This window comes from Gopherus flavomarginatus, chromosome 2, assembly GCF_025201925.1.
Source record: "Gopherus flavomarginatus isolate rGopFla2 chromosome 2, rGopFla2.mat.asm, whole genome shotgun sequence".
Taxonomy (NCBI): domain Eukaryota; kingdom Metazoa; phylum Chordata; order Testudines; family Testudinidae; genus Gopherus; species Gopherus flavomarginatus.
This window is the reverse complement of record NC_066618.1, coordinates 140,019,876-140,033,269: the sequence shown is the minus strand read 5'-3', so window position 1 is coordinate 140,033,269 and position 13,394 is coordinate 140,019,876. Positions and strand designations below refer to the sequence as shown.

General features: G+C 44.2%; 1 protein-coding gene across 4 annotated transcripts in view; it reads right to left on the bottom strand.

Annotated features, from left to right (window-relative positions):
* The window catches only part of TRIO (trio Rho guanine nucleotide exchange factor), a 441,700-nt gene that overhangs the window by 278,827 nt on the left and 149,479 nt on the right, over positions 1 to 13,394 (bottom strand). For all 4 annotated transcript variants that reach the window (XM_050937381.1, XM_050937382.1, XM_050937383.1 and 1 more), the window contains exon 6: positions 7,965 to 8,087. In XM_050937381.1, coding sequence (XP_050793338.1) covers positions 7,965 to 8,087 — 123 coding nt within the window. The remainder of the gene's footprint in view (positions 1 to 7,964; positions 8,088 to 13,394) is intronic.

Here is a 13,394-nt window from a genome sequence, read left to right as displayed (position 1 = left end):
AGTTTTATTACTGTATATATTTTTGTTAATGGTTATATAAATTTATATAAGAGAAATGGGAGCTGCCTCTTTAAGGATAGGGTGGAGGCACAGTGACTGAGCTAATGCAGGGGCTCCCAAGGGCCTGACCAGTGCATGCTGCTGCTACAAGATGAGGCTGGCGTGTAGTTGGCACCTAAAGAAAAGGTTTGGATCCCCAGCATACACAAAGCTCTCTTTAAAAAGCTGAGTCTTGTAATGGAAGCTGCAACAACTGCTGTGCAAGATGTTCCTCATCCTCCCTCCACCCACACACTTGCATAGCTACTTCTGCCACCCCTGCCAGCATCTGCAGCCCATGGGGCACATGGAATGAGAAGACATAGCCATGGAGCACATCTTCCCTCCTTCTCCACATAAGGTGGACTGAAGTCTTTGTGACTGATAAATGATTGATAAACAAATTTTCCGACCCCATGCGCTGAAGAAGAAAGAAAAAAAATCAATCCTCAGACCCCCAAAATAATTAAATTGGCTTAAAGACCTAAACAATTTTTTCCACCAAATGCATTTTGGGTTCTTTCAATTGCACCTTTCCCCCCGCCCCCCCGCTAATCCTGATCTGCTAGGCATCAGAGAGCCTAGGTCAATTATAAGTCCCCCTGTGTAAGAGCTGGATGATTCCCCTAAAAGCCTGGGAGAGCTCAACCGGAGAAAAGAGCTGCAGGAGGGAGGGTGTCTCCTGTTACTGGCACAGAAGGAAGAGGGTAGCAGGCAGGAGGGGAGCAAGCTACTGTGAGAGAGGGCCAGGACATGTCCAAATACCAGATAGATGCCTGGAGACAGACTGGGAATAAGGATCCAGCTTGTGGAGAACAACCAGTGGGAAGTACTCCAGGGAGCAAGCCCTGGGGTCAGTGGCTCAGGTAAGAGGAAGGCCTCCAGGGAGAAAGTCTAGAGGGTCAGCATACTGCAGGAGGGTGGGGGGAGGGTTGTTTTCTTTGGGAAGAATGTTTAAATTAGTTTTCAGTGCCCCACCTGGGGGTGCTGAGATAGGTGAGCACCTGACAGAGCTTCCCTGAGCGAAGGCAGGCCGGACACATGGGGGCATTGTGAAGATCAACCCTTAGGGCTTCAAGAAGAACACTGAATATCGCTAAACTCAAGTAAGTCTCACAAGTTGATAACACTGAGGCCATGTCTACATCTAAAATTTTGCAGCGCTGGTTGTTACAGCTGTATTAGTACAGCTGTATAGGGCCAGCGCTGCAGAGTGGCCACACTTACAGCAACCAGCGCTGCAAGTGGTGTTAGATGTGGCCACACTGCAGCGCTGTTGGGCGGCTTCAAGGGAGGTTCGGGGAACGCGAGAGCAAACCGCGGCGAAGCTGGTCTCCTTTCCCGGTTTGCTCTCGCGTTCCCCGAACCCCCGAACAAGCAGGTCTCCTTCCCTGCGGTTTGCTGGGTGGTTCGGGGAACGCGAGAGCAAACCCGGGAAAGGAGACCAGCTTCGCCGCGGTTTGCTCTCGCGTTCCCCGAACAAGCAGGTCTCCTTCCCTGCGGTTTGCTGGGTGGTTCCGGGAACGCGAGAGCAAACCGCGGCGAAGCTGGTCTCCTTCCCCGGTTTGCTCTCGCGTTCCCGGAACCACCCAGCAAACCTCAGGGAAGGAGACCTGCTTGCTCGGGGAACGCGAGAGCAAACCGCGGCGAAGCTGGTCTCCTTCCCCGGTTTGCTCTCGCGTTCCCGGAACCACCCAGCAAACCTCAGGGAAGGAGACCTGCTTGCTCGGGGTTCGGGGAACGCGAGAGCAAACCGCGGCGAAGCTGGTCTCCTTTCCCGGTTTGCTCTCGCGTTCCCGGAACCACCCAGCAAACCTCAGGGAAGGAGACCTGCTTGCTCGGGGTTCGGGGAACGCGAGAGCAAGCCGGGGAAGGAGACCAGCTTGATTACCAGAGGCTTCCTCAGGTATGCTGGGATACCTGCTTATTCCACGGAGGTCAAGAAAAGCGCTGGTAAGCGTCTATACTTGATTACCAGCGCTGGATCACCAGCGCTGGATCCTCTACACCCGAGACAAAACGGGAGTACGGCCAGCGCTGCAAACAGGGAGTTGCAGCGCTGGTGGTGCCCTGCAGATGTGTACACCTCCTAAGTTGCAGCGCTGTAACTCCCTCACCAGCGCTGCAACTTTCTGATGTAGACAAGCCCTGAGTCAATGCTCTTTAAAGAAGCTCTAACACTTGAATGATTCCTAAGTGGTCAGAGAAAACAGGCTGGCAATAAGCTGTGCTGCTGTTGCTGAAGGCAGAAACAGACATTGAACATGCACAAAAGGGAAGGCCCCCTGGCTGCCTGTCTTGAGATGGTAGGTTTGATCTACAAGTGATTGCAAGCCCAGAGTTCTGTAGGATTCCCTTGATTCATGCTGTGTTTATTCCATATCTCCGGCTGTCCCACTGTGGAATGACAACATGGCTCAACAGCAGAACCTAGAAAAAAACCAGTTTGGAACTGCCTTGTTTCCCATTGCACATTTTTAATGTAAGTAGGGAAAACAGGGCCCACTGTGATCAAATTAGAGATTAATGTTAGCTGATGTACAACGGTTGCATTTTTTCAAAGTGGTGTGTGTTGGGCCATTTGACAACTAAGTTCAATAGTTTTCTTTTAAAACGGTGTTCAGATAGGTGCTTTACTTGTGCCAAATACAGTGTGCTGAAGACTAGTTAGTTCTTTTCATCTTTGGAGATGAATCATTTGAAATAGTTTACCCTGCAGTTAGGGACAACACTAGAGTACAGAAAAAGGGTAATGTATGAACACGTGCTACTTCTTGTATTGCAAGGAAAAAGACTCAGCACTTGTCAAATTTATTCATCTGCAGACTAAACACATGAACTGTAGGTTATATACCCATAATTACACAGAAGGTTAACTATATAAGATTTAAAATAGCCGTTTGCTTTTTGTTCTTTTATCCACACTTAAAACATGCAACTGGCCCCACTCAGTCTCCTTGTGTATGCTCCTCTCCTCACCATCTCTCACTGGACCCACAAAGACTCCTATAGGTCGCAGCTTCTTTACTATTGCTGGACTCAGCTTGTGTGCTGGCAGCAAGCTTCCATCGAGCATTTATTCTGATTAATGGAAAACTAAGAAGTTCAGCACCAGCTACGCTTGTCCATTTTTCTGGATAAGGCCATTGGCTGAACATACGTTATGCCTCATTCAGCAGTGAAGCCATTATCAGATACGGAACCCAGTGATGTTCAAGTTTGTTTTTTCAGGCATTATTGGGAGAGAAAGGGGGAGAAAGAGTAGTTTGTTTGTTTGTGTTTGTTTGTTTAAAGACCCTATTGTCTTGTTGAACCTTCAGCTGATTTGTTCTGAAATTTAACCTTGAAAAAGAATTTTTATGAATCAGATTCTGGACAAAAACATTTACAAGACAAATTTACATTTGCAGGCCCTATTTTCCCCCCAATTTGGGTTTAGATTACTCCTACTGATGACAGAGCCATTACAATCGAATTCAGCAACAACTTACACCTCCAAGATCTCTTGCATATAGAAAAGCTGTACATACCTAGCAGTTATTTTATCATTTTTCTTTTCCAGCTCCCCCCGTAACTTTGTCAGGGAGATGCAGGCTGGGGCAACGGAGAGACAATCAATTTTTTTAAATTAGAATATTTAAAACAGAATGTATGTAAGCTGCGTATGATTACAGACAATTTTTTTCAAATTGAGACCGTCAATTTACTGCTTACAAAGCATGTGACACTGCTGATGACTGCAGTTTTTATAGGCTTCAATAAGATTGTTTGACGCTTTCCATGAAAGGACCCTGTTCTCGGTTGCCTTTAACTTTGCTCAACTTTAATTGTTCAGGTTGAACTTGATGGTATGTTTCATCCACAATGCTCCAGCCATTTCTCAAAGTGAGATTAAAGAAAAATATGTTCTGCCCATGTTGAAACAATTCTTTCAGCTGTTTCATTGAAAAGCTCTGTACCTCCATGCTTTGGAGCAAAGGCTCAGGTGACCTGCTAGTGTCTGGAATTGTGCCTTTGGCTCTTCCTAGGGTGAGCAGATAGCAAGTGTGAAAAATTGGAAACTCTCCTCCCCACACTTTTTTTGAGGGGTGAGGGAGTACAGCTGCATATATAAGACAAGCCCCTGAGTCTGGCCACTAGTTATTCTTATGAAAAAACATCCAAAGTTGGTGCATGTGTAATATTTGAAAAAACAACAGTTTGCACATGCACTGAATAGGCTTTGTGAAGTTTGGCAGCTAAATTCACACAAGATTTAATCTGCACTGAATGTGCTCCAGCCCACGGCTGCCGAAGTCAGGCAGGGCTTCTCCTACAGCTGGAAGCAGCAATTGCAGCAACACCAGAACTAACAGTAGGAAGATTCTCTTCTGTGCTTACTGCCAACCCCCACCACTCTGGCACCTAAGCAACAGGGAGGAGGAAACCTCCTGTCCCTAATTCAGAGGGGATGAGAGCCTGTAGGATAGGGATCACTAGTGGGACAGGCTGGACTAGGCTGAGGCAAAATAGCTAACCATTAGAGAAGACTTGCCTACTGAGCTTGGAATAGAATCCAAAATAACTAATAGCCAACATTCCTCTGCTGTAAGCAAATCTCTCTGAAACCCGCTGGCAAAAAAATCCCGTCCCTCTCTAATGTTGTTAGGAAAACCTACTGCTGCTATCAATTACTCCATTAGCTGAAGAGGTCTGCATGGTAGATCTAAATCAGGGATTCTCAAGCTTCATTGCACTGTGATCCCCTTCTGACAATAAAAATTACTACATGACCCAGAAGGGGGGACCCAAGCCTGAGCCGCCCGAGCCCCACCACCTCAGGGTCGGGGCTCCCAAATCCGAAGCCCAAGGGCTTCAGCCCCAGGTAGGGGGCCTGTTACCTGAGCCCCAATGCCCTGGGCTGAAACCCTTGGGCTTTGGCTTCAGCCCCGGGTGGTGGGGCTTGGGCTTTGGCCCTGGGCCCCAACAAGTCTAAGCCAGTCCTGGCAAGCCCATTAAAATGTGATTGTGACCCATAGTCTGAGACCCACTGATCTAAATGTTCCAAACCTGCTGATGAATAACATGGGTGTCAATATAATCTCACATGATGGAATTTGCTTTTTTGAAAGGTAGGAAATTACACACACACACAAGACTGTTGAAAGAACATTAAGGTTGCGAAGTCACACACTCAGAAGTTCAGATATACCAGAATGAAGGTTGCCTGTGCAATCTTAATTTGGCCCCCTTGTGCAGATGCCTAAATTGGAGTTATATAGCAGAGGTGACCAAACTGTGGCTCATGAGCCACACTGCAGCTCTTTTACAGTTAAAATGTGGCTTGTGGAGCCTCCTTCCCTCTCCCCCCAACCCCGATTCTCCGCCTATCAGAGGGGGAGAGGTAGCGTGGGGCTTCTGCCCTGGTGTAGGGCAGTGGGGCTAGTTGCTTCTGCTAGAGAAGACTGGTGCCTCCGGGGCGAGGGGAGGGCGAACAATTTAAAGGTTTGCCTCTCCCCCAACAGCTTGAGTCACAACCTCCTCTTACCATCAGCGACCCCTCCCTGCAGCTCCCAGGTGTTAGCTCTGGGTGGAGAGGTAGCTGCAAACAGCTGGGAGCTGCAGGAAGGGGCCACTGCCTTTAATTCCCTGGGGGAGAGACAGCAGCAAAAGCAGCCTGAACGCCCACACACACACACACCCCCTGCAGCTCCCAGCTGTTTGCCACTGCCTCTCCCCACAGCCACACCTTCCAGCTGGCTGGCTCTAACAGCTGCAATGTGGGGGGGGCAGGCTGAGGCATCATGTGACCATGCAGGGTCAGCAAACCTGGCAAACATCTGGGGTGGCACGTGACTCCATGGGCCCCTCACGTGTCACCTCTGGTTCTGCCCAGTGGGGACGGGAGACTCAGGGTTTCAGCCCCGAGCCCCCGCAGGTGCCCCAGCTCCGGAATTTCAGAAGACCAGTACGTCTGGCCACCCCTCTTATAGTCTTTTATTACATGATCACATACTAATTTTTCCACAGGACCCCTGTCTCATTCAGTACATAAAACAGATGATCTCTGAATGAACAGATACTCAATAATTTGTTTTCCCCTCATTGTTCAAACTGTGTGACTTCTTAATAGCATCACACTTGTTTTTGAAAAAGTTCAAGTTTACAATATAAAAGTATACATAGATTTATTTTTTTCTACCCCTTTCCACTTGCCTAGATTTGGAAGTTTACTCTGAATAGCTCATCCTGAACAGTGTGGACTGATTTAAAATCAAAGCAACTTAAATCATTAATTTAAAATGATTTATTAACAAACAGGAAACTGATTTAAATCAGTGATTTTAATCTAGTTTTGAATTTGTACTCTTTAGGAATTTTCCTAAAGAAAGACTGATTTGCATTGGGTGGTAATAATTAAAACATGTTGACCTGCAGCTAAATATAGCCTTTCCACTAAATCTGGTGGAGGTTTTTTTTGCTAACAAGGAAGATATAGTGTATCTATATTCATTTGATTAAGCAAGTATAAAACAACTTACATTTATGCAGATTCTCAATTTTTACATTTTTATGATGTTAGAAAACAGTGAATGATTCATTTCTTATTTACTAGATTTATTTTGTGTTGAGCTCTATTTGGATGGAAATTTAAATTCAATTAAAATGCACCAAAACAGCATTTTCTTTAATTTATCAAATAAAACTATCTTAAGTGCTGGATACACAAGAAAAAAGTTTTGTGGTTTATCTAAGCATGTTTGGCATTTAAATTATCTATCTATTAAACAAAGCAAGTATCTGTAGTGAGTCATCCAAAGGGATTGTTTCTGGACACCATGTCCTACCTACATTTTAGAACTACTAGATCTCACCCTCCTATACCTACTTTTTAATCCAGAACTGAAGATGAAAACAAGCTTTCCTGGTTTTTCAACTCCCAAGTGGGTTCTTAGCTTTGAATTAGTGACTGAACTGAACTAGCTGAATAAACTGAAATCAAGAAAATAGTCCCTGTGTATCTGCAGAAATGGCTCCTGATGTCAATAGCTGGCTTAGCACTTTAAACTCTGGTTCCAGGTGCTTAGCCAGTAACTGACACCAGTTCCGTGGTCTGACTTTGTTTAAAACTTGGCAGGCAAGCATGTACTAATTATTTTTTATTCAATTTAAAGTAGTTTAGGTTTTAACATAGGTTAATTCCAAGTTTAAAATTAAATAGGTTTATTTTAAAAACAAACCTGCATTTAATTTAAACTTTAAAAAAAATCTGTTTTTTTTTAAAACATCCCTTTTTGTCCACATTGGAAGATAGTAAGTACCCATTCCATGAGAAAACATCTACTTCAACTTCATTCTGTTATATCAGAATGATAAACGATCCCCTTTAACAATTGAGGATTGTGAATACTGAGGTGACAGGCTCTTCCATTGAACAATGAAATTTCTTATAAGCATTCAAGCATAAGTTGGAGTCAATTTATGGCTTTTCATATAACTAATTCTGCCCACATTGTGCACCCATCTAGCATCATTCTTCATTTAAAGCCCTATGTGTTTTCTCTGCAGTTGCTGGCAATTTCTAAAGCAATACTGAGACTCCACTACTTGAGTTGCCCAAGAGGTATTCATTATTTGTATGCTGTACTTTCACCAATACTGACATGTGGTCTAAAGGACAGGATACTGGGAGACTAGGGGCCAGGAGACCTGGATTCTACCATAGGTCTGCCACTGAATTGTGCCACTCTGGTAAAGTCACATTGCCTCCATGTCTATTTCCCCTTTCATCCTTTCTTCAGATTCTAAACTCTTTGGAGCACAGACTGTCTCTCACTATGCATTTGCACAGAAACATGGTCCTGATATTCGTCAGAGACTGTAAAGGTTTCCATAAAATCCAACAGCTGTGCAAAATAAACTGTTTTGCAAGTCACGTTTCTTACCATACAGTTCATGGCAAAGTGATTGTGCTGCGTCTGCAGCTCCATAGCGTGGGGGTGACTGGTTCCAATCTCTGTGTAACTATTCAGAAACAGACCTTTGTTGTGTGTGATCCAGTCAAACATCTACAAGAAAAACAACAACAAGATCACTCATTTACAATGCAATGAGAAGCTATAAACGAGGAACATGTGATTTAGCATTTTGTGAGAGAGAGACACAGACACTACAATAATGAAGCCTACAGTTGCAGTTCATTTTTGCTACTTTGTTAATTTCAGTGTTAACCATCTCACAGTTTTCTCAGACTTTTTGGGGGGTGAAAGCACTGTGCTAGATCTCAGTCCAAAGATTGTCTTCACCCCATACTCTGGCTGCAGCAAAATCTGCTCCATTAAATTAGGGCCAGAGGAAAAAAATCTTTACTTGAAGTATGAAGGTAATGCACAAAGACCGCATTATAAAGCATTGACATTTTCATGTTGCTAATCTTCTCAAAGCTGGCTTGCTAAATTTAAAAAAAAAATTAAGACAAGCTATTAAAAGCCTAATTGTATACCTGCTCAAAAATATAATTTTAGTTATGTAATTGCCTGAAGCCTTGCCACATTTTATTTTAAATTACAGCAGTGCAGCTTAAAGCCTATGCAATTATACAAAATCTATATGTTCAAGTATACTATTACAACTTCCTCCATTTTTGTCTTAAATACAAGTCACAAAATCCCACATTATGACAATGCCAAGGTTTTTAAATTCAACATAAATGCAGGAAATGCAAGTTATACTCCCAACTACCATCTAAGTGAGAACACGGCGCAACTGATGTATCTTGAATTATTTGCTACATTGTTAAGCGTGACTTCAAATACAGCATTCAACATGTAGTATTTCCTTCACCTTTTAACTGTCCGTTTTCTGTGTGTGTGTGGATTAATAGAATTAACATTCACCTAGATTTTTTGCATGCAATGTATTATATATTGAACACTGGGGAGCTGTTCAGGTTTTTGCCGGTGGAAGGTGAAGCCCTACAGAGAATAAGCAGCACGGCAAAACAGATACAGAGCTTGATTCCCTGCTGTGATCATCAACTCCTCCATAATTCTAAACTAAAGAGACCACCTGCTCTCTGAGCTAGGTGAAAAGGATTCCTTGATGAAAGAGAACAGCAAGGAACCAAAAGTGCTGCCAAGTTCAAAATATCAGCCTTAATATACGTAGGTTACCAAAGCAACACTAGTAACTTCAGTTCTCCATTAGTCTATGAACTGGGAACACAGAATATATTAAAAGCGGCTGGGCTGAATGTTAGGAGCTAGGAGGAGGAAAAACCAAGAAGAGTGTGACAGCTTCCATGTGAGGGCAGTCCAGACATACCTGATCAAAGAGATGGAAAATTTAGAAGAAAATCTCAGTTCTGCGTGACCCACACCTGCAGACTTGGTGTTTCTAAGCCTGCGCTTGGGCATCGATACTGCACTAGAAACCCAGACCTTACAACCATGCTGGCACATCCAAACTGCTTTACACAGACCCAAGTCAGAACTTCAGCTTCTCTGGGTGTTTAGCATCATTTCCCAGAGTTCCTAGCTCTCTAGCTAGCTGAAGCTACTTTGAGTTTGGTTATGGGAGAACCTGTCTGTGGAAGTTGACAGGAAGTATTTTGCATGGTTTTAGCCCACCAACACATCCAGCCAAGCAATTTTGAGTCCACATGCTCCCAGCAGTCAGAGCCATCGACATGGATTCCGACTTGGTGGAGAAACTTTTCCATCCCATGCTGCCAGTCCTAGTTCACGAATTAGGCAGAGCATCTGCAAGATGCTGGTGGACATTTCAGTGGCAGTTTCTGAGCTGCCAAGGGCACCTCTCAGAAGGGGGTACCGATTGTGCCAGCCACAACCCAGCTGATGCTGCTCATGTCTGTTACCTTAGCCACAGATTCCCTCTATGTAGACCAGCACTTCTGGAACAGGGCCACAGCACAGATTGGTAGGATCACATCGTCATACAGACTTGGGGTGACTAGCAAAGCACAGTCCTTCTGCATGAAGAAACAGACGTTCCTGGAGGTATGCAATCAGCATGCCCCACTCTCCAGTGCCAGTACAACCACATAAGGGCAGCCAGGCCAGGCCAGAAGCAAGTCACCATAGCCATCTGGAAGTTAGTACCCCAGCCTGCTACAGATCTATAGCTAACCAGCTTAGAGTTGGCAAATCACTATGCGAGTTGTTGTGGCAGAGGTTTGAGAGATGATCAGGACTGTGAAGTACTGAAAGATGGTAGGCACTACAAATGTTACTGCACAATGTCTGGGAGGACAAGGGGAAACCTCTTCTAGCAGACTCAGGACACTCCTGGATTTCTGAACTGGTATACACAGCCAGACAGTGCATCTGTCCTAACTGGTGCTGGATCCAGATGTCCTACATAAATTAGAGAGGCTTTGTGTGCCCACATACCAGGTTTGCATGATGCCATGCATAAAGGGGGAATGAAGTGTTATTTTAAGTCATGCTCTGTATGGGCGAAAGGCAGCTGTGGGATTTTCTTTAAGTGTGTTGGTAATATGAATTCTGGAAACGTGTTCATAAATGTATGGAGATGTAATACATTTTATGAACATTGCCCAGGTACTTCAATTCAGTTTATGGATTACTCTGAAGTTTGTAAATTTTTATGAAATTTACGGAGAATGGGCATGTGATAACCTTTATTAAATGTTTACCACTTAAGATTACATATAATAAAACTTGAATGCCACACAAGGCTACTGTAGCAAGATTTTATTTAATCCATATATTAAGATATCAATATAAGAACTAGAAAAGCAGACCAGCTGCCCTGAAAACATACAACACAATAACCAAGTTCTGTGCGGGAACAGTGAAAGGTGCATGTTACCAAATGACATGGCCAACTATTCCTGGGTGTCCCCTGCTTGACTTTCTGGTGCATTTTATACCTGTAGGCTGCAACCGGACTTGAATGGATGAAGCCAGAGGGTACATCTGCCCATTTCATGTGCTGCTGTTCATTGCCTGTGACATGATCCAGCCAACTGCTGAACTGCTACACAGTTTGCAGGACACACACTAGTGTGGAGGGAATTCAGGGCCTAAGGCTAAAGCTGGCAGTGACAGTAGAACCTGCAGTGTGGTAGCCACGAGTAAAAGTAATAGCTCGAATTGCTCCTGCTGCACTCTGTCTTCCTCCTTCCACCTGCAGGCATGCTCCATGAATCTCTCTGCCAATCCCTGCTCACACTGTGCAGCGTCTCTCTTTCCACTCTTCTTTCATCCTTATCCTTCTGATATTTCATTGGGCACTTCTGGAATTCTATCTGCTGATTCATTCTGCCTAGAATCTCTCTCATCAGCTCATCTCAGATTTTCAGATTGCCCGCAGAAGGTAGATCCACTCCCTCAGGCTCCTAGTGCCGTGTATCTGCCCTGCAGAGGTGGAAGAGTCTCGAAGAGGAATTGGGGGGAGGGAGAGCACATTATTGTCCAGTCATTAAACATTATATTTTCCACTTTATCAAAGGGGATGCTTTAATTCAAGGTCAAAAGATGTTACTTTTCATCAGTGGACTGTATTTTATTCACGCAAAAGACATTGGCCATTGAAGATCTCCTCCAGAACAGCACTGAAAGACATGGACCAAATTACACATTGCTGTTTTGTTTGAACTCATAATAGCCAGCTTTTTGAGGGACTCAGTTTACAGAACAGTGTGGGCATGGCTAATTTATAAGATGCACTGTATTAGAGGGGAAGAATATGTGAGGTTAATTGTGGGGCCCTAATCCATCCTTATAACAGCCATTAACTAGTAAAAAAATTATGATAACCGCTTAACTTTCTTCCTCATTTTTCTGTATTCATTTTGAATCCCAAGTGGTGGTGGGAGGAAAGCGGGGGGGCACTAAGGGAATGGCGTGGGTTCTGCCATGAACAGAAGCACATCCGAACCCTGGCTGGTATTCATAATGTAATAGACATTCCTACCTTCCGTATATTAACCAACATGGCAGCAGAAGCTTACCAGGGTCCGGCTTCGGCATTTGCTCTGATGCCGATTCCAGAGCGCGCTGCTCCCAAGGCCTGTCCCCAAACAGCTACTCTAAGTAAGGACCCAGGATATGCTGTATCTATTCCAGTGGCATAGCCTCTTCGGTTACCAGCCTCAGCACCAGGGTCACTTCTTGCCATTCATCCAGCTCTCGTCCAGCGGTGCCTGTGATTGGTGGCGTATAGGGGCACCAGCCCCACTCAGCATAGTCATGCACCATTGTGTGCTCAATGCATACTACAGTTCCCAGTACCCAGATGAATTTCTCATAAAAGAGGCAGGAAGACAGGGAGTTCCCAATAGGTTCTGCTGACATCCTTGACTCTGCAGTACTTGGTCTTCAGACACTGGCCCAAGTGCAGAAGGGTTCCTGGTCTAGCCAAACTAGTTTCTGTGTGGACTGAAAGGGGTTTGGGCTTAAACCTGATTCAGAGTCTAGACTTCATGTGCTGTGAATACATACTCTTAAGGCAGTGGTTCTCAACCCACAGCCCAATCAGCATACAGCTGCGGCCCATGTGACATGCTCAGGGCCCATACAGGTGTAGAGAGAGAGAGCAAGTGAGTGTGTGTATTAGAACATACTAGCTAGCACAGACAAGTTTAGCGTGATCCCTTTAAAACTTGCTGAGCTGCTTAGCACATGTTATCTAATTAATACCCACACCTTTTTTCCTAGTCTAGACAAGAACAAAGAAACATAAATCATCACAGAGCACGGCTACCCGTATAAGTAAATCCCAGAGGTGAACAATCTCAGCTTCATCAACTCGTAACCCACCTATCCCAGTCATTGGGAGATTCTTTTTCTGAGAGACTGAAAAGACAGAACTCTGAGTGATTGGCATAAACCCTACAACCAAAACTTTTGAGCAGGAGTTAACAATATGAATAAGGAGCTTTTCAGGTACGACAATAAGGAAAATAATTGTCAAGTGCCATATTTAGGTGCCTTAAACATTAACTCTTCCTTCATTTGCTCTGTGTACAAAATCATCATCATAGCAAGAAATTTGCAGCTTTGCAGGCTTTCAGTCCTGAAAGAGTAACTGAATTAACAAATTTCTGAGAGATATGGGGCATCATGAATGTGTGTGTTTTTGAGCTAATGTAACCGTAGTTAAGAGTTTTAAAACCACTATGTGCACCATTTATTTTTTTTCAGTTCCTGCATGGCAGAAACAGCTTCTATTTACTTTTTTTGATAATTTTCCTTTGGTCACAGATCATAAGTGGCATCTCCAGGAGAAATTATAACCTGAGCATTTTAGAAAATTGGCCAAAACCCACTCTTCAAGTGTTTTGGCAGTCTAATTTCAGCCTCTCTTAGGAAGAAGCTACCATTTTTCTA